The following is a 23,503-nucleotide window of genomic DNA, read 5'->3' as shown; positions in this document are numbered from 1 at the left end:
CGCCCTCTACCGGCGATGTGGAGATGCACATCTGTTCTCGCTTGGCCGAGCGCTTGCACAAGCAGCTGGGCAGGCACCGTGGGAGGCGCCCGAGTGCATCCTGCAGGGGCCTGGCTCCTCTCCGTAGCGGCCTGAGTAGCCCCACGGCTGCGGCCCAGATGGCAGAGCCATTAGGCTGTGAGGATAGTGCCAGAGTCTGAGGACTCGACCGAGGCCTTCGCACTCAGCTGCACCCCCACCGCCCGTTTATTTTTTAACTGAGATCTTATTGAGTTGCCCAGGCTGCGCTCGAACTCCTATTCCTCCTGCCTCAGCCTCTCAGAGTGCTGACATAAAAATATGAGTGCAGGCCGGGCATGAGGATGCACGCCTGTCATCCCAGCACTCAGGAGGCTGAGGCAGGAGGATCCTTGGGAGTTTAAGACCAGCGTGGGCTACAAAGTGAGCTCAAGGCAGGGTGTGGCCCCCAGCACCACCAGGCCTTCTTGGGGGGCCCTAGGACAGAGAGGGGGCGGACAGGTGAGGATTGCCTGCCCTCGGCCTTGGCGCCCCCTTTCTGCAAAGCCAGGAGCTCAGAGACACCAATGCAGGAGCGCCAAGGCGACCATCCCACTTTAATTACAGCAAACCTCCAACCGCTGCATATTAATTTGAGCCATAAAAACGCTCTTACAAAGCACATAACGCCATGTTTGTCACCATCCCACCTCCACAAGTACTGTCACCGCAGGCGTGATACTAATTTTCTCCTTATTCGCAGCGCGCCGGGGAGGGAGCCGGGGCCGCCACCGCTGCGCTGCAGCTCCAACCTTATTATTATTATTATTATTTAACTTTTTATCGGTACCAGGGATCGAACTCACCACGACCGCCTGCTTGCAAGGCAGGTGCTCATGCCGCTGCGCTAAATCCCCAGCCCCTACTGTTTTTATTTCGAGTCAGCATCTCACCAAGTTGCCCGGGTCGGGCTCCAACTTGAGCTCCTCCTGCCTCGGCCTCCCCATTCGCTGGAATGCCGGATGTGGCATCATAATCATTTACCAGGAGAATAATACACCTAAAATGATCGAAGTGGCTGTGGGGGGGGGATCAGGACTGGCGATATGCGGGCTGGGGAGGAAGAGGGAGAGACCGAGGCGGGGAGGAAGCGGGCAGGAAGGGGGTCTGGGCCCCAGGACTCCCGGCTCCCGGCTCACTGTCACTGGAGACCGGGCGGGAGCCCGAGGTCAGGTACGTTGGCAGCACAGGGCAATCAGGGTCCTCACCCAGGGGTCTCATGGGCAGTGGGCGTGGCCAGGAGCGGGAGCGTCAGCAGTGGGGCCTGATGTCACAGGATGACCCAGCCTGGCCTGAGCTTAGAGGTGCTGCCAGCTACGCTGCCTCAGTTTACCCAGAATCCGCCCAGCCCAATGAAGTTGCATAGGCGCTCTTCCCCAGGGCACGCTGCCGGGGACCACTGGGGATGGGGTGGAGGCCGCAGGCTGGGCCTCACTTGGTCCAGGATGTGGGGCCTCACCCTGGGATGTGTGTTCTGCCTCAGTTTCTCCACCTGCGGCCAGAGTGCTGGACGCGGGGCTGGGAGGACACAGACAAGGCCAGTCACCCTGGAGCCCTGCTACATCTACTGAGCATCTGCTGTGTATCGGACCTTAGGCTGGGAGTTGGGGTATAACAGTGGACAATCGGGGGGCCATGGCCATTGTCCAGCAGGACATGGACAGTACCTTGCAGTGCCCGAGAAGGGATGGAGTCGAAAAGTGCAATATTTTCTTTTCTTTGTTTGAGGCGGTAGTTGGTCCAGGCTGGGCTTGAACTCCAGGTGACCCTTCTGCCTCAGCCTCCCAGATACTGAGATGATCCTTGTGCTCCAAGATCCCCAGTTTTCTGGATTTCAATGAGCTGACACAGAGCTCCCGAGCTGGCAAAATCATCTGAACAGCCCTCAATCCTTGATGTGTCCTTGGGGGTCCTGGAGTCCCCCGATAGGCTGCAAGCAGAGCTCAGCACAGCTCGGAAGAGGACACCTGGCCAGGGAACCAGGTATCCCAGCAGCCATTACACTCCTGCTGCTGGAGCACCCAGGACCTGCAGCCCACCTGCCGGGCAGCCCAAATGTCACCTGGCCACCCTCAAGGCATGACTATCCACTGCAGGGCACAGACTTAGGCCCTGTCTTGCCCAGCCGTGGAACCTGATTATGCTCACGTCACCCTGCAAGACCGGCGGCTTGTGTGCTTGTCTGGTGCGGTGTCCCCAGGGCTCAGACTGTGACTGTTAAGGTTGTGCAATGCATGTCAGGTCAGCTCTGTGGGATCCTGGCCTGGGTTTGCTCCCAAGGCAGATGCGGAACCTCCCACAGCTACACACACCCCAGGGGTCACAGGAGCTTTCAGCCACAACTGTGTGGGGCATTACATACCCCAAGTCTGCTTCTTTCTATCCACCCCTGGGTTGGACAGCACCCAGACGCAGAGAGGTTAAGCGCCTCTGCCGAGGCCACACAGCATGGAGCTGAGGGCCAGGACTGCGGCCTCAGGGCAGTTCCTGTCTCCTCCCCGCCGCCACCCAGAGCTGTTTCCTTCCATTCCTGTCACACATAACAGTCCTGGCTGATCCCAATCACCGACCTCCCAGGAGCCCGGAGGAGCAGGTTGGGTGGGGTCTGTGTCTTTACTTTCCAGCCGGAGAGTGTGGGGCAGCCAGCTGCCATATCAGTACTCAGGAGACTGAGGCGGGAAGATCAGTTCAGGTGGAGGCCAGCTGGGGGTGGGGACAGCATTTCCAGAGGGGCAAGAGGCACAGGGAAAGACTGGGACCCTAAAATGGGACCCAAAGGAACCCAGGACAAAAGACAGGCTGTGGGGAGGCCAGCAGAGGTCCAGGCAGGGTGCTGGGGGCACTGGGCAGCTGTGGAGGGCACCCAGAACTGGGGGAGGCGGCAGGCAAAGCTCAGTGTGAGCATTCTGGGGTGCTGGGGCCCAGGGGGCACCCAGATCGTCGCTGGATCTTGGAGCAGGCTGTGGTGGGGTACTGGTGTCTCCTGGGAAAGGTCACGAGGGTCACCACGCAGCCACAGTGTCTGTCCCAAGGCCACATCCGGGCATCCGCCCGCTGTGGACGTGAACCTGGGGAGCCCTCGGGCTCCCACTCTGAGGACCAGGGAGCCCCAGGAGGTCTGGGCTGGGGGAAGTGAGGGAGATGCTTCTAGCAACCACTTCCTGTGGCACTTGGTGGCCTCCGGTACTTTCGCCTCCTTTCTGTTTTGTTTTGGGGATTTGTTTTTTGTCTTTTGAGCCAGAGTCTTGCTGCATAACCCAGCTGGCCTTGAACCCAAGCTCCTCCGACTCTGGCTTCTGGATGGCTGAGATTACAGCCCTCGCCACACCTGGCTTGGTGTGAGTGACACGGGAAGGAACCCAGGGCCTTTGTGCTGAGCTCCATCCCCAGCCTTGTTCATTGTTTGTTTTGAGATAAGTTTTACTAAGTCGCTGGGTTGCTCAGGTGGAGCTCAAATTTGAGATCATCCTGGCTCAGCCTCCCAGAGTGCATGGATGACAGGAGTGCGCCACTGCCACACCCAATTTTTCTTTCTTTCTTTCTTTTTTTCATCTTTTAGAGACAAGGTCTTGCTATGCAATTCAGGCTGTTCTTGAGCTCATTTTGCAGCGTAGGCTGGTCTCAAATTTGCAATGATCCTCTTGCCTCAGCCTCCTGAGTGCTGGGATTACAGGTGTGCACCACCAGTCGGCTCAAGCTTCCTCTTTTTTAAAACATTGAGTAATTTTTTAAGAAGACAAAACATCTCCGTCTCTCCAAAGACAGGAGTCCCTGGTGCACGGTCATGCCAGGCACATAGTAGATGCACAGTAAAGCTCTTTGACCTAAAAGAATACACAGGCCCAGAGATAATGAAGAAATTACCCAGAGTCACTTGACGTGAGTGCCTAGCAAAGGGACAGGAAGCTAGTGGCCTGCGGTCCCATCTGGCCGACCACTGCGTCTATAAACAGAGCTTTGCAGATACATTTATATGCAGCCTCTGGATACTTCGGGACCACAAATGCTAGAAAGGAGGCTTCCCAGAGAGATTGGCCAACAATGCGGAAAACATTTACTAGTCTGGCCTCTCACGAAACGCGCTTCCCAAAGCCAGGGCTGCTGCCTGACGGCGGGCTGTTCTGAGACCTGGGAGTATTCTCTCGGTTACCCTCCTGGCAACTTCAGCGTGAGGCTCAGTGTCACACAGCAGCACAGGAGAGACAGGTGGGACTGTGATCCACACCCAGGACCCCGATGCTTCTCCGGATTTCTGTGTTTCTCTAAAGCTGCTCACTGGCTGGGGATAGTGATGCTCACCCAGGAGGCTGATGCAGGAGGATCGCTGTGAGTTAGAGGCCAGCCTGGACTAGCGTGAGACCCTGTCTCAAAATGACGATGATAATAATGACGAAGTGACCGTGATGACGGGGATACCAGAAAGATAAAGAACCTGGCAGAGCAGGGTGCTGGCCTGCACGCCCGGGGAAGCCAGGCTCTGCCTCTCCGCCCCGCTGCGGCTGCTCGGCGCCCTCGGGTGAAGCCTGAGTCCGCCTCCACCAGCCCCTGTCCCTGGGTGGCCGCGCGCACGCGGCGGCGCGGGCCGGATCCACGCAGGCGCCCACGTGCAGCCCGGCCGTGGCCTGCAGCGCCCCCCGGCGGCCTCCGGCTCCCCGCTCTCCCGCGCCCGGCTGCCGGGACCGGACGGTGGGGGAGGGGTGGCTGCGATGCCGGCGCCCGGGGGCTGCGCCCCGCGCTCTCCACGCCCGCTCTCGGGCCCCGGGGTTCCCGGTCCCCATCGGCCCGCGCCGTCCGCACTCGGCCCCGGGAAAGGCGCCGGCCGTGTGAGCCCGGAGCGGGGCGGCCAGCAGGGCTTCCCGGGCCTCGGCTCCGCAGGGGGTGCGCGCGGGGTGGCGGCGGCCGGCAGGAGGCGCGCGCGGGCGGGCGCGGGGCGCGCGGAGGGGAGCGCGGGGCGCGCACACGAGCCGCCGGCCGCGCCCGGACAATACCGCGGCGCGCAGCGATGCCCGCGCCGGTGCCGCCCCCGCGCCGCGCAGCCCCGGCCGCCAGGCCATAGCCGCCGGCGCCGCGACCCACGGACCTCGGCGACATGGAGTGAGTGGCGCGCGCGGGCCGCGCCCCGGGGACCCCACGCCCGCGGGGCGTCGCGATCGCGCAGGCGGCGGGGAGCGTCTGCGGCCGACAGGGGAGGTGGGGGGACCCGCCCCGAGGCCTCGCACGCACCCCCGGTCGGGAGGGGACTTCGGGGCGCCCCCTCCGCTGCCTGGGGGTGGCGGCCTGGGACCCTGGAGACCCTTCCCCGGGTGGCCTCGCCGTGACCCCGGCCCGGCCCTAGCGCGCCGCGCCGTGCGCCTGGACACGCGCTCCGCCCTGCCCTGCCCTGCGCGGGGTCCCCGGCGTCCCGAGCCCCCTGCCGGAGCCCAGAACCGCGCCCAGGTGCTGCCCCGTGCTGCCGCCGGCCAGAGGGGCTTCCTGGGTGTCTGCGGGGTGCGCAGGGACGGCATAGGCGGTGCCCGGCCGCGAGCTTGGGGACGAGCCCCTCCCAGGAGGGCCCCCCAGATGGGGACCGAATGGGGAGACAGACAGAGTGTGCAGGGGTCAGAACTGGGCTCCTTATCCTTCCGGATCTGTGGTCCCGGCCAGGGGCTCGGGCTGGCCGCGGAGGACTTCGGTATACAGCAGGTGCTCAGCGAGTCTGCGTGGTCATTGGGGCGCGCGCGCGGTCCCCTGCTGTCTGTGTGAGGGTGTCCCCCATCCCAGTCCCCGGCCCCTCACTCCCACAGGTGGGTCCCAGAGGTTGTGGGGCATGCGAGGACCCTGCCTGGTGGTGCTGATGGTGGCCCGCGCTGGGCCCTGTCGCCACCCCATCTGAGTAGGACGAGGAGGTCCCCCAAGCTTGCCCTAGCCTGAGCCGGCTGCTCCCCGCCCTTTGCACTGCCTGTGTTTTGCAAGCAGCAACTTTCCCCGGGGATTTGCAGTGACCCACCACGCCCTGGGCAGGGTGGGAGCTGTCACCACTCCCGCCAGGGAAGGCCCAGACACCCTGTGTCCTCTGCTTTTGAAAACCCAGACAAAGGCCCGGCCGCTCCCCCCACCCCCACCCCACCCAGCCGGGAGCCCAGCCAGGGGCTCAGGGGAGCCAGCCAGAGGCTCAGGCCTGTCCCTATCTTGTTTATCTGCTGGGGTCTTCTGGGCCCCCAGACAGCAGGGCCTGGGGTGGGGCTGGGGGTGGGGAATGCAACCGGGAGCAGAGAGGCAGGAACAGTCACTCGGAGTGGCCCAGGAGGGGGTTTGCCTATGGGGCCCCTTTGTTCCCTGTCTGTCACCCAAGTTTCCCCCTCTGGGTCCCTAAAGGCCCAGAGAGGGGCAGCAGCTACCGAGGGTCACACAGCACCCAGAGCGCCTGGCTACTCGGTCAGGGGTCTTCTGTGACCCTGTGAGTCCCTTGCTGTGGGTCTCTGTCTTTCAGAGGGACCCTGTTGTCCCGTCCTGGGGAAGGTGGTGGTGGGGATGCCATGTGGCACTAGCCCGGTATGATCGCCCGCTTTTCGCTCGTGGGGCTGCACGGGGTAGGCTGGGCTCGGAGCGAGGCAGGAGTAGTGGCACCATGACCGGAGGGGATCGGGTGGCAGCTTCCCGCTGTGGCGCCAGGCGACCGGGAAGTTTGAGAAACGCATTTGAGGACTGGAGGAGATTTCAGTTTTGTTGAGATGCATTTGGTGAAATCTAGGGAGTCATGAAGTGGTCAAGGTGGGGCCCTGAGCTGGGGATCGGTGCTCTGGGGCGCTCTGGGGTGCCCTGTGGCGCTGCCAGCACCCACCCCAGGGAGGGAGAGGAGAATAACCCGACTGGCAGGCTGCGTTTGGGCTAGGCTCCTTGGGCTGTCCTTTGTTTTGTTTTGTTCTGGGCTCGTCTGAAACTCTTGGAGATCCTCCTGCCTCAGCCCTCTGGAGGTTGAGATGACAGATGTGGCCCAGCCGGCTCAGGGCTGGAAATTGTCAAAGGCAGAGTCCCAACTGGGTGCTGCCTGATTCCTTAGCACCCTTCTGGACTTCCTAATCCTCTTTTCCTAAGCCAGTTAAAAGGCGACAACCTTACCAGTCTGTTGCTGATTGCATCTGATAGACTCTGTGTTAGCTGTGGCTGTTTAGGTCCTGGTTTTGCTCTGATGTCTGCGGGCAACAACGTCTGGATTTCTCCCCGTGGAGAATAAAGGAGAATAAAGGACCGGTCTCTGGTTTAAAAAAAAAAATCAGTTTTAAAAGGCGGTGAGTTTTGCAGGGCCCGGGATATGGCTCAGCGGCACGGCGCCTGCCTGGCAAGGGTGAGGTCCTGATTTTGGTTCCTGGTTCCCAAAGAAAAAAAGATTGTGAGTTTTTCAGGGAGGAATACAAGATGACACCGGGTGACCCAGGAAACCTTCTCGCGCCATCCCGAGGCCTGTGGGGGCATCGTGGGTGCACCCGCTGGATCCTTCCAGAAAGAGGGAGACCAGAAACAGGGAGGGTGAGCCCCCCTCAGGCCTGGGGAGGATTGGTGCCTCTGAACTGTGGGCTGAGGGACCCTGGGACACCAGCCATCCTGACATCTGCTTTGCAGCCCGGTTGGTTTTTGTTTGTTTTTTCAGTACTAGATGGAACCCAGGGCCTTTGCACTGTCCCCCACCCTTTTTGTTGTTTATGTTAAAACAGGGTCTGGCTGGGTCACTAAATTGCTGGGCTGGGGCTGAATTTGCAAGCCGCCTGCCTCAGCCTCCCTCTTGCAGGTATTACCAGCATGTGCCGCCCTGCCTGGCTCTGGTTATTTTACTGAGCCGCGTGGACAGTGGCTTCCTCTGTCCCTCCCTGCCCTCCTGTGACTGTTGCCCTGGAGGTTAGGGGCCCCCTTCCCTGGCACCCCCTGCTCCCCTCAGCCAGGACACAGAGCTTGGGCCTGGCCAGCAACAGGGATTCCTGGCACCCAGGAGGGCTGTTCCTGCCTCGGGCCAGGTCTATCCTTGAGGATTTCAGATCTTAAAACTGAAAAATGAGCCACACGTGACGGTGCACACCTGTTGTCCCAGGACTCTGGGAGGCCGAAGCAGGAGAGTTACAAGTTTGCACTTAACTTAGGCAATTTAGCAAGTTAGCAAGACGGCCTCTCAAAAATAAGAAGGGTTGAGGATTTAGCTCAGTGTGAAGACCTTGCATTCTATCCCCAGTACCACCGGAAAGAAAAAGAATTAAGTAAAAACTAAACCTAGAAAGTGGCTCGATATTCTCCATAGGCCCCTTCTCAGTCCAGGCAGCTGATCACCCATTCATTCAACAGACTCTGTTGAGCGTCCCAGAGTCAGGCAGGGCGAGCGTGGGGAGGCTTCCCAGGTCCATCGCACTGTGGACCTTTTCTGCAAAGGGAGTTCAAGGGTTTTCCTGGCAGGCAGAAGGCTGTGTCTGGCAGAGACTCAAACATGTGCAAAGGCCAGGGGGCACAGGAGCAATGAAGAAAGCATTCTCTGGTTTGTTCTCTAGGTGCCAGGTGGGTGATAGTACCTGAGTTGGCCAGAGCCTACCGGTGGGTGTCTGGGTGGGTGGACATCCAGGACCAGATTTCCAGGGGCCAGAGCTGCCTACAGGGCAGGGCGGAATAGAGAATCCGACTGGAGTGGCTGCCTCCAGCCTTGGGGATTTCAGCTGAGGTGCAGGGAACATTCACAGCCAGTGACCAGGACAGAGCCAGAAGGGGACTACAGTCAGGCCCTGCGGTGGGCGAGGACCCAGGTAGGATGGGCTGCGTGGACCAGACGGTCACAGTGGGATGGTGGTGGCAAGGGCAGCCATCCGCAGCCTTGGAGGTCTGTGAGGAGCAGAGGCCTGGGAGGTGCACAGATGCTTGTCAGGGTGCTGGGTGGTGGCGCCCTTTGTCAGTTTTGCTGGAAGCCCCAGAGAGGGTGGGTGTGGCTCCCCATGGGGGAGGCCGGTGACACTTACTAATTAACTTATTTAGTGTTCTGGGAATTAAACATAGAGCCTCTGCCCTGAGCTCCATCTTCAGCCTTTTTAATACTTTTTTGAGACAGGTTCAGGGTGGGCGCTGTGAGTTCGAGACCAGCCTGGGCTGCAAAGTGAGCTCAAGGCCAGCCTGAGCTGCATAGCGAGACCCTGCCTCAAAAAGAACCCCCCCCCAAAAAAAACATTCCCTTCAGGCTGGACACCTGTAATCTGGGTTATCTGACAGGCTGAGGGAAGAGGAGGGAAAGTTGGAGGCCAGCCTGGGCGCTTCATGGAGTCTCTGTCTCAAACTAAAAAGGAAAGCAGGCTGCGCCGGCTCACCACTGAAGCAAAAAAAAAAATTTTTTTTGTTTTGGTACTAGGAATCGAACTCTCAACCTGGTGCTTGCCAGGCTGGTGCTTACACCGCTGAGCTAACTCCCTGGCCCTCCGTGCACAAAATTTTTAAAATTGCCAGGTCCAAGCACTTCTTGTCTCATACTGTGCCCCAAGAGAAGCCTTGTTCACATGAGCAGTCACCTGTTCCCACCGGGCCTTGTACCCAAGTCCACTTCCTGTTGCTGGAGTCACCAGTCCTGAGCATTTCCTATCCACAGAGCCTGCACTATGTGTCCTCTGTGTCTGGCATCTCCCTGAGTCCGGTTTCCTCATGGTCCACTCCACGCTGTGACATATGTCACAACTTCACTCCTTTTTCTGGCTAAGAAATATTCCTGGGTTGGCTGGACCTTGCCGTATGTGTCCATCTCTCCCTCGATGGGCACTTGGGTGGTTTATATACTCATCCGTTCTGTGTGGTATTCGGATCCTGCTTCCGATAAGTGAACCTCATGGGAGCCAGGCATGGTATGCACACCTTCAGGAAGCTGAAGCAGGACCGTTAGCACAAGTTTGAGACCAGCCTGGGCTAAATAGCCAGACCTTGTCTTAAAAAACCCAAACCTTTAGAAATAAAAAATAAACTAAGCGGTGACACTGAATCAGAAAGGCGAGCTCATCAGGCACGTGGTCCTGGGGCAGGGGGACAGGTGACAGGGAGGGGGCTGAGGGCTCATGGGTGGGGATTCCTTTGAAAACAAAAGGCACCTGATTCCCCAGATGCTACAGTAGACACTGGGACTTCCTTCGGGCTGAATGCCAGGGATAGGCCAGCATCAAAAACTCCCTGTGCTGTCCTCCCGGGCAGTGAAGAAAATAAAGAGCAAGGTGGCCAGGGTGTTCCAGCGTCCTGCGAGCTGGGATGTGAGGGTTGGGGCCCTGGCAGCTGGTGCAAAGGCCCTGTGGTCAGGGTTGAGTGGATGGTGCCAGAGTCATCGAGGGCTGCGAGGACGCTGCAGTTTCTCTGCAGCCCTTTCTGCCTACATAGGCCCCTTCACATTCTGCTGCCCCTTGGGCAAGGTCCAGCTCCTCCCCTACCCTCCCCAGGTTAATGGGCAGCAGCTCTGCTCTCTGGGCTGTGACAGTCTCTCCCTTTCGGCACCTCGCCTTGGAGAATCCCCAGGGACCGGGCTGGTCCCAGGCCCTGTCTGTGCAAAGGCCGAGGGGCCGGGGGAGAGTTCCTTCCTGAAGAGCAGGGAGGCCCCCAAGGCTTCGTGGGAGACATGGTGGCGGTGGTGCAGGTTGGGAGGGCCAGGTGGACGCTGGGAGGCGTGGTGCAGCCCCGAATGGCAGGTTGGGGTCCCGGGAGGATGAGGGTTAGGGGCGGTGGTTATTGTCCGTGTTTGAAATACAGTCTAGCTAAGGAGCCTAGGCTGGCCTCAAATGCTTGGCGATCCTCCTGCCTCGGCCTCCCAAGCTCCGGGATCCCAGGTGTGGGGCTCTGCGCCTGGCCCGTTAGGTCTGGAGCGGCAGCTCTGGGGTCCCTGCATTCTGAGGTCCAGTGAAGACCCGGAGGGTGGGCAGACAGGAAGTGGCAGGGGAGAAAGGATGGAGGGTTTGGGGTTCGGGTCACATTTCAGGTCGGTGCAGCCCCAGTGCTTCAGGGTTAAGGCTGGGGCAGGCCGCATGTGCTCGGCTGTGGTCTGTGGTTCGGTGGGGGCCCTGGGAATCCAGGGGGTCCCTGCTGGCGGGGACCCGTGCAGCCTCCTTGGTGGGGGGCCCCTGGGCACCCTCCCCCAGTCCCCACTGAGTGATTCCCCTCCCGGCGCAGGGCACGGTCAGCTGGTTCCTGTCACAGCGGCAGGAATGTCCTGGGCGCCGGGCCGCCTGGCTGGGACCCCTAAGCCCCGCGCGTGGGCCTGACACGTGCGAGCCCGCCCCCCACGCGCGGCTCTGACCAAGCGCCCCGCCCTGGCCGCGGGGTGACCTTGGGGCGGTTGCGAAACCTCTCTGGACCTTTTTAAAAAAACAAGCCCGCAGCCCCGCCAGGCCTCGCCCGGGCCCCAGCAGAGTCTCCCGCGCGTACTGCCCACGGCCACGCGCAGCAGCCCCAGGGGCTCGCGGTGGCGGCTGCTCTCTGCTCCGGGGCCTCCGTACCCTGCGCCAAACCCAGCTGCTCCGCGCCCCGCCGTGGTGGTGGTGGTGCTGCCCGCCTGCGGGGTCAGGGATGGAGAGGCCGGGGCAGGAGGATCGCTGCGGGTTCGCGGCCAGCCTGGGCTGCAGAGTGAGCCCAAGGGGCCAGCCCGCACTGCACAGCGAGACCCTGCCTCAAAAAGACAAAAAATAAAATACAGCACCTCCCCCCCCCCGCAGGACCGCGTCTTCGCCTCCTGCACGGCCTCAGTTTGCCCATCCGTGAAATAGGACCGATGGCGGGGCAGGCAGCAATGGGTCCCTGGGAGTTTCGCCTGCTGCTTTGTTAGAATCGAAGCTGTAGCTTTGCTTTATTTTCAGAGTTTCGGATCTTGTATTCTTAAGACTCTTGTGTCAACCTTGGCTGCTTCCTCCGAGTCCTTCTGGGATGGGTGGGAGTGAGCCCTAAAACTGGGAGCACCCCAAATCCCGCTATGGTGCTGCAGGGCTATCATTGGACTCTGGGAGGCTGATGCAGGAACACATCAAAATCCAGACTGCCCTGAGCCACCGAGGGCCGCAGCCAGACCCTCAGTATCCAAATAAAAACTCAGCAATGCTGGGAGTGGAGCTCAGTGCGCAGGTCCAGGTTTCAGGCCCCGATATTGGAGGGGGATCAGAAGCATCGGCCTCCTTCTCGCCCCACTCCGGGGACCCGCGCAACCCCGCACCCCGGCAGCCCCTGGAGCCAGCGAGAACCCTCGCAGGCCCGGAGCGCCAGGTTGGGGGTGGGAGATGCGGTGCAGGCCCCACCCCCGCTTGCCGGGCCTCCGCGTTGCCATGGGGACGGTGCGGTTGCCAGGGCGACCGCCTCCCGCGGGCCCGCCATCCATCAGGGAAGCGGCGGGGCCCGGGGGCGGGGCGCGGGGCTGTGGCGCCCCCAGACCTGGGGGGGGGTGGCTGATGCAGAGTGGAGGGGATGCGCAGCCTGGGCCCCCTGCCTGAGACCCCTCCCCGACGCCGAGGGAGAGGGGACAGGGACGGCCTCTTCCTGGGCCTCCGGGGACACGGCCCAGGCCTCTCTCTGCCCTGTGTCCCTCTGACCCTCGCCTGGCCTGGCTCAGGGGACAGGCCGCCCAAGGAGGACACTGGTCTCCTTGTCTGCAGCCTGGGAAACGAGACACACAGCCGTCCCTGTGTCCCTCTGTCCAGTCTGAGAGGAGACCTGACCGCTGGGGTGGGGACAGGGCACTGGGCAACCTGCCCAGCATGGCCTGGGGTGCTGCTGTTTGAACCCCCCCCTCCCACCGGCCTAGGCCTAGCTCCTTCCTGGCCGGGGTCCTGGAGGCTACACTGGCGTTGAAAAAGGGGGGACACAGCCTTGCCCACTGCTGCAGGTCCAGGGCCGGAGCAGTGACCAGGAGGCTGGAGGGGCAGAGGGACACGGCCCTCGGCCTGGGGGGTGAGGGGTGGAGAGTGTGCCGGGGACCCACGCGGTGGGGCAGGCCTCTAACCCCAGCCCTGGGAGGCTGAGGCAGGCAGATCTCCGGGAGTTTGAGGTCTGCCCGCGCCTCATAGTGGGTTCAAGGCCAGCAGCCAGAAAACCGGTCAAGCCTTTCCTGACCCGACTCGGGTGAGAAACGGGAGACGCACGGGGTGAGGCCAGTGATGCTTCAGGTGCCACTGGCCAGGAAGGGAGGCGCCTCGGGGTCACCTGGCAGGGCGTGGGAGCCTGCAGCTTCCCAGCCTCAGCGCGGCCAGGAAATGGAGCCCCAGTCTGGCGGGCGCTGCGGGCTCCAGGCTGTCTGGGCTGGAGGAGCCGCCAGGCTGGGGCACGGTGTGGTGTGCCCCTGCCGCTTCTCACCTCTGCAGATGGGGAAACTGAGGCCCAGGAAGGGGATAGCTCTTAGAGGACCCAACTGGCTTTGGGTGCGAGGATGTAGTGTTAGGGCCCGAAGGCCAGGTGTGATTTCAGCCCTGGGAAGAAAGGGGGCAGAGGGCAGAGCAGGGCGGGGGGGGTCCTGGCTCCCCCTGTCCCCAGGGCCAGCAGGTTGTCCCCTCCCCCTCCAGCCCTCCCACCCCATGCAATGCCTCACTGAAGGAGACCCTTGTCTCCTTTGGGTGCCGCTGGCAGCAGTGCTGTTTGTTGAGTGCCTATCTAAGCCACCCCTGGGCGCTGAGGCTGAGGGGTCCTTCTTGGTTGCCTCTAGGAAAAGCCACTGATGAGGGTGGAGGAGGGGTGCACCTGTCATCCCAGTTCACAGAGGCCAAGGCAGGAGGGTCACTAATTCCAGCCCACTGTGGATACCTTAGCAAGACTATTTTTTTTCCTTTTGTTTTTGGTCTTTTTGAGACAGGGTCTCGCTGTGCAGCTCGGGCTGGCCTGGAGCTCACTGTGTAGCTCAGCCTGACCTGAACTTGCACGGATCCTCCTGCCTCAGCCTCCCGAGTGCTGGGAAGACAGGAGGGCACCACCACACTGATGTAAAATAAGTTTGAAAACGAGGGACTAGAGGTTGTCACCCAGGTGTGAAGCATCCCAGGTCTTGAATCCCCAGAACTAAGAAAAAAAATCTTGGGTGCAGTGGGGTCCGTCGAACCTTGTTTCCGGCTGTGCGTCTAGGGAAGCCCTGGGTATGCTGGCTGGTGTCGGGGACCCTACAGCTGGGTTTGCAGGGCCAGGCAGGCCCTTCGTGGGGCCCATGCCCCTCGGAGCTGCAGAAGGGTGAGTGGTGGGCGGAGCGTTCTGAGGGGCTGCCTCATCCCATCCTCCACTCGGAGCCTGGAGGGGAGGAATGTGGATCCTTCCGAAAACTGCTTCTCTGACCTTTGATGCCTGGTGAACTCCTATGCATCCTTTAGCACCGACTTCCCGCTGACTTTTCCCAAAGCCTTCTTGCCTGTGTCTGCCGTCTCCTTGGCGGTGAGCTAGTGGAGGGTTTGTTGAATGAATCCATGAAGTGTAAGGCAGAGAGAGACCAGCGCTGCACCTCGGGGTGCTGGGGGGAGGACACAGCTGGGGTCGGGCGGCGGGGGACAGGAACAGGGTCCTGGGACAGGAGCACGGGGGCCAGAGGCCTGGCCTGACTCTGCCCGTTGCCAGGGTCCTGACGGCGGACACCGCGGCCCAGCAGGAGAGGCTCCAGGCCATCGCGGTGAGTCCCTGGTTCCAGGCGGGTGAGGGGGCCGCGGGCGGGGCTGCGGGGCTAGGGGTCGGGGTCTGGGCCTCTGCTGATGCGAGGGCCCGACCCCAGGAGCGGAGGAAGCGGCAGGCAGAGATTGAGAGCAAACGGCGGCAGCTGGAGGACGACAGGAGGCAGCTACAGCACCTGAAGGTGGGGCCCGCGGGGCGCAGGGGGGCGCAGGGGTGATCAGGACCCAAGTGGGGGAGGGGCGGGTCTGGCTGTGCGGTCCAGGCGGAGCCCGGCCTTTGGAGACCCTCCTGCCTCAGCCTCCCGAGGAGGACTTGGCTCAAGCCCTGCCCTGCCCCTGACCGGTGGCCTGTGCCTCAGTCCAAGGCCCTGCGGGAACGCTGGCTGCTGGAGGGGACGCCGTCGTCGGCCTCAGAGGGGGACGAGGACCTGCGGAGGCAGATGCAGGAGGATGAGCAGCGAGCCCGGCTCCTGGAGGAGTCCATCTCCAGGTGGGCCCTGGGTCACATGCAGGGGCCTGCGCTGCCCGGGCTGGCTGGGCCTGGTCCCATCTGGTCCCCGCCTGAGCTCCAGGCTGCTCCTTTGCCCCAGGACGGCAGGTGTGCACGGCTGGCGGCGGGTGGTGTCGGGGAGGAGCCTGCCTCGGCCTCCCCAGGGCTTTCCTGGCGCCAGCCCAGCTGGCGGCGCCCGAGCCTGGTGCTGCCCAGGGAGGCTGAGGCTGCTGTGCGCAGGAAGCAGGGAGGGGACAGGATGGGAAAGTGGCCTGGGGACAAGCTGCCTGGGTTTCCGGGCTGGCAGGCGGGTGGGAGGCCCAGGCCCAGCTCGGGCCACAAGGTCACCGAGGAGGGAAATGACGGCTGACCAACGGGCCTGGAGTCCCAGCCAGCCCGGGAGGGCCGTGCCGGGGAGGCCCTACCCTGCCTCCCGCCCGGAGGCTGCCCCCACACTGTGTGTCCCGGCACGCTGGTGGCGGCCCTCCTGCCTCAGCCTCCCGGGTGCTGGGCTGACGGGCGCCACCTCACCCTGCCCTCCTAGGCTGGAGAAGGAGATCGATGCCCTGGAGAACGGGGAGGACAACGCAGCCACCCCCAGCCCCGCCCGCGCCCCTGTCCCCGCCCCCAGCACCCCTGCCCGGGAGGAGCCCAAGACCGAGGTGGTGCTGAACTCACAGCCGGTAAGGGGTGGCTGGGGGCGGGTCCCAGGGTGGCTTCACACTCCGGGCCACGTTTTCCTGTAAGGCTCAGAAGCTTAGCTCTTGGGATGCAGAGGCAGGAGGATCTCTGGGAATTTGGGGCCAGCATAGGTGACACAGTGAGTTCAGACCCACCGTGAGCTACATAGGGAGACCCCGTCTCAAAAATAAATTAAAAAATAGGTTTAAGTCTGGGTGTGATGGCACATGCCTATATCCCAGCACTCTAGAGGCTGAAGCAGGAGGATTACTGAGAGTTCAAGACCAGCCTGGGGTGCAAGATGAGCTCAAAGGCCCCTAAACTGCATGGTGAAACCTTGTCTCAAAAAGACAAATAAAATAAAATAAAAAGAACTGCATTGTGGAATACCCCCAGCCCCATCCAAGGAACCGTCTGATTTAGGTCAGGGTTGCCCAGGCTTTCCATAGGATGGAGGTTTTGAAGATCCAGTAGGAGTTTTCCAGTGAGGATAAGGGGTTAGGGTTAGATAAACGTGGACCCACCCCAGGGATGGCGGCGCAGGGAGCGGGTGCACGTGGGGTGGCCTCACAAGCTCCTGAGCTCGCGGCAGGCCCGCAGCCGGGAGAGGGGACCCTGGGCCGCCGAGCAGCCGGGCGCGCGCGCTGACCTCTCGCTCTCTCTTGCAGACCGCGGCGGGCACACCCAAAGGTACTGCTCGGGAGGGGCGCGCGGCCGGCGCCCTCTGGTGGCCGGAGAGGGGATGGCGGGGGCAGAGATGGTTACTGTGGTGACTGAGCCCTGATCTTTGAGCCCGGATCGCGTGGTGTTTCTTTCTCATCACCTCGCGGCATTTTCCCAGCAGCACTCTGGGAAGCTGAGGCAGGAGGGTCACCATGAGTTCCAGGCCAGCCTGGGCTCCAGAGCATAGCATGAGCATCCGCTAGAGGCTGTGGTGCTCGCGGGGCGGGCACTCGGTCCAGTCGGTGCTAGCCCGAGTTGCATTTTTCGGTGCGCCGGGCGTGCGCAGAGCCGGGCTTCCTGCGGGCTCGGTCTCAGCGGCCCCTGCCAAGGCGCTGGCCTGATTTGCAGGGCATTAATTATTCACGAGCGGTGTCTCCTCATCTTACTGGAGAATTAAAAATTAATAATTAAAAATCCGGGCTGGCCTCTCCGGGATTCTGTGAAAGGCACTCGGGCAGAAAGATGACAGGGCTGTGGGGCAGGGTGTCTCCTCCCGGGAAGGGGTGGGGTGCGTGTTGGGGTCGGGGAGTCGGAGTCCGGGTGTGTGTCGAGGCCTGGGTGTTGGGGTCTGGGTGTATTGGGGTCCGGGTGTGTTGGAGTATGGGTTTGTTGGGGTTCGAGTGTGGGAGTCTGGGTGTTGGGGTCCAGGTGTTGAGCTCCAGGTGTGTTGGGGTCTGAGTGTTGTGGTCCAGGTATGTTGGGGTCCAGGTGTGTTGGGGTCCAGGTGCTGGGATCCGGGTGTTGAGTTCCAGGTGTGTTGGGGTCCGGGTGCATCTGACTCTGGGTGTCAGGGTCCGGAGTCCGGTGTGTGTGCCCCGGGCCTGCTGGCCCTGCACCCCGCTGACCCCTTCTCTCTCCATCCAGCAGAGCAGCGCGTCTGTAACAGTCCGGTGTGCTCGGTGGACGGCGCCACCATGATGAAGGCAGGTGGGTCGGTCCCCGTCCCCGCCCCGCCCAGCCTCCGCCCAGGGATCCCCTCGGCACCGCAGGATGGGGCTCCGGGCCCGCCCTTGTTGGTATCGTGGGCCGAGGTCACACAGGGGCGGCTGGACCAGGCCACAGCTCTGCTTGACGCCTTTGTCCCTCACCAGCCTAGGCTTCCCCGCACCACAGCTTCCCGCATGGCGGCGTAGACGCCACCCCATGCTTCCTCTCTCCTGACCTCAGGCCCAAGTCTAGAACATGCTAGCCGCGCGTCCCACCTGTGACTGGCTTGGGGGGCAGGGGCAGCGCCACACTCCTGGATGGGACCACGCTGGGATGTGGTGTGGCTGTACTTTGGGGGCTTCACGCCAAGTTCCTTTCCTGACGCTTTGTGCAGTGCACAACCTGCCCAACTGTGTTGGTGGCCTTGGAAATAGTTCCTCATGGGCAGAAGTGTTAGACAGCCCAAGGACAGGGAATTAAATAACCATCATTTTTTTACTCGTTTAACAAATGCCTACCAAGTGCCTGCCACATGCTGGGCGGCGCTGGGCTCCTTCCGGCAGGGCTGATGTCCCCGTGCGGGCGACTGTCTGTTCAGGTCACTTCCAGAGGACAAGAGTTAGAGAGAGGGGATTTAGCTCAGCAGCATAAGCGCCAGGCTTGCAAGCGCGCGGTCGTGAGTTCGATCCCTGGTACCGATATTAAGAAAATAGAAGTCAAAGAGTGGGATGTGGAGGGGAAGCTGTTTCCAGGGCTCTGTGGCTGTGGGCAGGTTTCCCGCTTCGTGCCAGCGAGAGGTGGGAACCGTGGAGGGCTCTGGGCACTGGAGGGACGGGATTCGGATGTTCATGCCGCCCCCTGGTGGCGGCTGGGAACAGACAGGGAAAAGTGGGCTGCAGAGTCGGGGTTTGGGGGTGGGGAGGGCTGGGGCAGGGCAGGGTCAGGTCCTTATGGCCAGGGCTGGGGGCGCTGGCGACACACAGCAGAGAGGAGAGCCCGGTGCAGAGGGGGCCCAGGGCCGAGAGCGGCCTCCAAGGCCACAAGCCTTGGGGGCTGGAGGGAAGGGGACAGGGCCTTGCATCCATCCCCAAGGGAGCGGCACACAGCAGGCACACAGAGCTGCGCCCAGCGCTCTGACCCCCTGGGGAGCCCAGGGTTCCGGGGTCACAGCCAGGGGCCTGAAGACAGAGCCTGGGGTTTGAGGTCAGAACGGAGAGTCCAAGGTCAGTTCCAGAGGCCCAGATGGTGGGGAGGGCAGAGGTCAGGCCAGGCCCTGCCGAGTTGCGGCCCAGGCTGTGTCCCCAGGCGAAGCCAGGCCTCCTCCTCACGTCCCTTCCAGGGGCACCAGGACTAATGGAACCTGGGGGGACACGGGGCTGAGTGGCCTAGCAGGCAGGGATGGAGACACAGGACAGCAGGACAGCAGGACAGGTCTCGGATGCCAGGGCCAGGCACGAGGGAGCTATGGCGGGCTGCAGAGCTGGGGGAGGGGCCGCGTCCCACACCGCATTGGGGGCCCACGGCTGCTTTGGCTCACTGCTGGCACCCCGCCCCGCTTGGCTGCAGCCCGGCGGGGGGTAGCAGGGCGGGGGACGCCGTTAACCCCGTGCCTCTCATGCCAGCCATGTATTCGGTCGAGATCACGGTGGAGAAGGACAAGGTGACTGGGGAGACCAGGGTGCTGTCCAGCACCACGCTGCTCCCCCGGGAGCCGCACCCCCAGGGCATCAAGGTCTACGAGGACGAGACCAAAGGTATGCGAGGCGGAAAAGGCGTAGGGGCGTCCGGGGGGGACACGGACGCCGGTCACTGCAGCACGAGGGAGGCTGAGGCAGGAGGATCCCTGCAAGGTCCAGGCCGGCCTGGGCTACAATGAATTCCAGGCCAGCCTGGACTGCACAGGGAGACCCTGGCTCACACAGAACAAAACACAGCTGACACTCGAGCCATGGAAGTGGCCACAATGGTGAGAAAGATCGCAGAAAAACGAGGGGAGGGGCGCGGCCAGCAGTGTCCGGGTGGGGGAGGGACTTCAGGGGAGGCCATGGGGCCCCCCGGCAGGGTGCAGCAGGGCAAAGCTAAAGTGAGGGGCGGGGTGCTGGGCTGTGTCCCGAGCTCCTGGCTGGGGTGCAGAGGGGTCTGGGGGGGAGGTGAGTTGGCCACGAAGGCCCCTTCCGGGCGGGGGCGGCTCAGTGCAGGGGTGAGGGTCCCCCACGCTGCAAAAAATGAAGGTGCAGGGGGCTGGGGATTTAGCTCGGTGTCATAAACGCCTGCTTGGCAAGCGCGATGTCGTGAGTTCCATCCCGGATCCCCGGAAACAAAAAATAAAAAATGCGGTTGCAGGAGTGAATAGAAACGCCCTCCGGCGGCCAGCAGGGGGCGCCCGCGAGGGAGCCGCGGCCTGGGAGCAGGGTGGGGTGCGTCTCCAGTCGCCATGGAGACAGACTCTCATACCACAAAGTTCAGGCCTGCCTGTGGGGCTCAGGAGGTGGAGTGCAGTCACCGTGTCGTGCAGCCACCCTCTCTGCCTAGTTCCAAAACATTCCATCACCTGGGAAGGAAGCCCCATCCAGTCCCTCCCTGGCCCCAGCACATCCCCATCTTGGAGTCTCCTGAGCACATCTTGTCTCTGGAGTCGGCCGTCCTGGGCGTGTCCTGTCTGTGGAATCCATAGTGTGTGCCCTTCTGTGTCTGGAGTCTCTCACTGAGCGCGGTATCCTCAAGGTCCCTCCATGCTGTGGCCAATGACATAGCCTCTCCCTCTTCCTGGCTGAGTAATATTCCAGCATGTGTGTCCAGCTATGCGTACCAGGCAGTTTCCCCCTCCTGGCTTGGAAATGCTGGACACAAGCACTCGCAGGTGGGAGGCTGGGTCAGGTGGTGACAGGCTACACTGTGTAGCCTGGTGCTCTTAGAGGTGACCCATTTTGGGAGCGTCCATGAAGCTACCCGAGGGTCCTGTCGTGCCAGCCATGGTGATGAACACCTGTCATCCGAGCTACTCAGGAGGCTGAGGCAGGGAGATCACAAGCTCAAGCGCAGAGCGAGCAACTAACAATTTAGGGAGTCACTGTCTTGCAGTAAAGAGCTGCAGATACTGCTCAGCGCTGAGCCCCTGGGTTTAATCCACAGCCACAAAAAACATGGGTCCCCTGAAGGGCTTGGGGGGACATATCTGGTTGGGGCCCAGCCCTAGCTCTGTGGTGAGGACAGCATGGGCGTCCTTACCCCCAGCTCCACCCCAGCCAAGCCCTGACCTCTTTCTGGTTTCCTCAGGCCCTGGGGACTCAGGACCTTTAAGACTGTACTCTGGTTGCTTAGCAATGGAAGGCCATCTGTTTCCATGGCAACCAAGACTCTGAGTCCTGTGTGGGGCGATGGCCTGTGGGGAAGGGCACGCCCCACCCTCTGGGCCACCAGAGTCCCCACAGGCATCCAAACTGGAGCAGAGGGAGCTTCCCGCCTGGCCGGAGTCCAGGGACAGCAGCCTGACCCTTGGCCAGGAGGAAACAGTGACTGTGGCCACCTCCTTAGTCCCGTCCTGGGAGAAGAGTGCTGGGCGGTGGCCAGAGTCCCTGCTGAATTGACCCCCTGGGCTCCCTGCTCCTCGTGGCCAGGGCCAAGGGGCAAATGGCAGAGGCAGGGCGGTGTGAAGTTTCACCAGGAAACAGACAGGAGCCGGGGAAACTGATGAGGTCTGTTAATAGCTGGGTGCTGTGCTCGCCTGACATCCCAGCCTTGGGAGGCAGAGGCAGGAGGATCCCAAATACAATCTTCCTTGGGCAGTTTACTGACTTAGCAAGACCTGTCCCAAAATATAAAAAAAAAAAAAAAAAAAGTTTGGGGATATAGCTCAGGGCAAAGGCTTTGGATTTGATCCAGCACCCCCTAAAAAATTAAAACAAATCTACTGCTACACACAGTGGTGCACTCTGTAACAGGCTACTCAGGAGGCTGAGGCAGGAGGATCAGGAATTCGAGACCAGCCTGGCAACTTAGGGCCCTGTCTCAAAATAGAAGCAGTAAAGTAAAGCCAGGCATGGTGGCACACGCCTCTCATCCCAGCACTCGGGAGGCTGAGGCAGGAAGGTCGCTGTGAGTTCCAGACCAGCCTGGGCTACAAAGTGAGCTCGAGCTTGAACTCGAGCCTGGCAGGCTTTTTTTTTAACTGTCAGTCGTTGGTAGCTCGGCGCTTTCTCGCCCACCTGCCTGCCTGGCCTGCTCACTGGAGCCTTCCCTGTCCCCGCAGTGGTCCACGCCGTGGATGGCACCCTGGAGAACGGGATCCAGCCCCTGAGCTCCTCCGAGGTGGACGAACTCATCCACAAGGCCGACGAGGTCACCCTGAGTGAGGCGGGGTCCACGGCGGGGGCAGCGGCAGAGACCCGGGGGTCCACGGTGGCGGCCACAGAGGAGGCCGTGCGGACCACGCCGCTGCGGCGGGAGATCACGGGGGTCCAGGCAGAGCCCGGTGAGGCCACCTCGGGACCAGCCGGCGCCCAGCCCGGCCAGGAGTCTCCGGTCACCATGATCTTCATGGGCTACCAGAACGTGGAGGACGAGGCCGAGACCAAGAAGGTGCTGGGGCTCCAAGACACCATCACGGCCGAGCTGGTGGTCATCGAGGACGCGGCCGAGGCCAAGGAGGCCGCGCCGCCCAACGGCAGCGCCCCGGAGGCTCCGGCCGGCACCCCGAGCCCCGGGGAAGAGGACCGGGCCGGGCCCGAGGCCACCACCAGCGGCGACCCGCAGGACCTGGACCTGAAAAAGCACAGGTGCAGGTGCTGCTCCGTCATGTGAGCGCCCGGCCCGCGCCCCGGCCCTTGCCCTGCGTGCCCCTCCCAGCGCCCGTGCCCGTCCCGAGTGCTTCCCGCCATCCAAGAGGGACAGGGACCCCGCCCGCCGCCACGCCCCACACGCGCCCGAGCTCTGAGCCGTGCACTTTGCACCCGGCGGGAGGGAGAGGGGGCCACCCCCACCCCGCTTTTCCAGATCGAGGGTCCCCGCTCCGCAGATGTGGCCACCGAGGTCTGGCCGCAGTGGCTGGTGGCCTGTGCCTTTCTGCCACCTCTCCTGGTCTCTCTTCCAGGAACCCCGGGGTCCAGGGTCCCCCCTCAGCGAAGGCACTGGCCTCGAGGGCTCTGGCGCCTGGGGACCGGGTTGGGCCGCCCTGGACACCCCGACTGCTGTGTCCCCCCACCAGGGGCCGGGTGGTGTGGGTGGAGCCGGGGCAGCTCCGGGGCCCTGAGTACCCCCAGAAGGTGTCGGTGGCTCCAGGCTGTCCCTTGGCCGGGCCTCGGTCTGTGGTCTGGAGCTGCTGCTTGTCCCCAGCTCCTAACCCACTGGGCCCCGCTTCCTCCTGGTGCTAATTTGGGGACCCCAGAGGGGCCACCACCCCCGGCCTCTTCTCCAGCCTGGGCCCCGGGGATCTCCCAGAAAGCAGGCCCCAGCGGCCAGCTCTGCCAGGCTGGGATTATTTTGGGGCAGGGAGGTCCCCTGGGGTGGCGCACAGGGACCCCCATTTGCCACCTGGAGTGACATTGCGGCCCCTCGCTGGAGGTGGCCCGGAGGACCCTGCCCGGGGGTGGCCGCAGGGTCCCCGCACAAGCCCCAGATCCCTCACTCAAGGGTCAGCTCGGGTCTGGAGCCCAGGCCCGAGGGCCAGGCTCAGTGGCCACCCCAGGCCAGGCCGGGGTCACCGTCGAGGCTCCGCCCCTCCGGTGGCCGGGGGAGGGGCCCTCTCCAGGGCGACCCAGGCAGTGGCCGTGGGACCCCTCCACTTCCTCCCTTGAGTCTGCCCGAGTCCCCGAGCTGTGACCCCTCGCTGAAGTGCCCTTGCGCGCCCTCTGCTTTCCATGTGTGATGAGACCCCATGTTCTTGATTTTCCCAGAGACGCAAATAAAAGTGTGAAGAGCCCGCGCCCGGGTCATTGGATTTCACCAGTGGGAGGGGCGGGGCCGTGCCAAGGGGGTGGGCGGGGCTGTACCAAGGGGCGGGGTCTGTGGGCGGGGCCTGCAGGAGCTATAAAAG

At 62.5% G+C, this 23,503-nt stretch overlaps 1 protein-coding gene across 5 annotated transcripts; it reads left to right on the top strand.

The window, feature by feature from the left end:
- Positions 1-5,000: 5,000 nt before the first annotated feature.
- On the top strand, positions 5,001-23,389 carry Palm (paralemmin). 5 transcript variants are annotated; one of them, XM_063229219.1, is made up of 9 exons: positions 5,001-5,151; positions 14,602-14,653; positions 14,753-14,833; positions 15,011-15,141; positions 15,686-15,824; positions 16,491-16,512; positions 17,410-17,472; positions 19,095-19,226; positions 21,722-23,389. In XM_063229219.1, exons 1-9 carry the CDS (start codon positions 5,147-5,149, stop codon positions 22,270-22,272), a joined length of 1,176 nt encoding a protein of 391 aa, XP_063085289.1. In that variant the 5' UTR covers positions 5,001-5,146; the 3' UTR covers positions 22,273-23,389. The 5 variants fall into 5 exon arrangements, with proteins under 5 accessions (XP_063085289.1, XP_063085286.1, XP_063085285.1 ...); XM_063229216.1 differs by lacking the exon at positions 5,001-5,151 and adding an exon at positions 10,114-10,666 and having other exon boundaries at positions 17,413-17,472; XM_063229215.1 differs by lacking the exon at positions 5,001-5,151 and adding an exon at positions 10,115-10,666.
- The last annotated feature ends 114 nt before the right edge of the window (positions 23,390-23,503 follow it).

This window comes from Cavia porcellus, unplaced genomic scaffold (genome assembly GCF_034190915.1).
Source record: "Cavia porcellus strain 051 isolate PalLab524CR breed Dunkin Hartley unplaced genomic scaffold, mCavPor4.1 scaffold_17, whole genome shotgun sequence".
Classification (NCBI taxonomy): Eukaryota; Metazoa; Chordata; class Mammalia; order Rodentia; family Caviidae; genus Cavia; species Cavia porcellus.
This window is presented reverse-complemented; position numbering and strand designations above follow the sequence as displayed.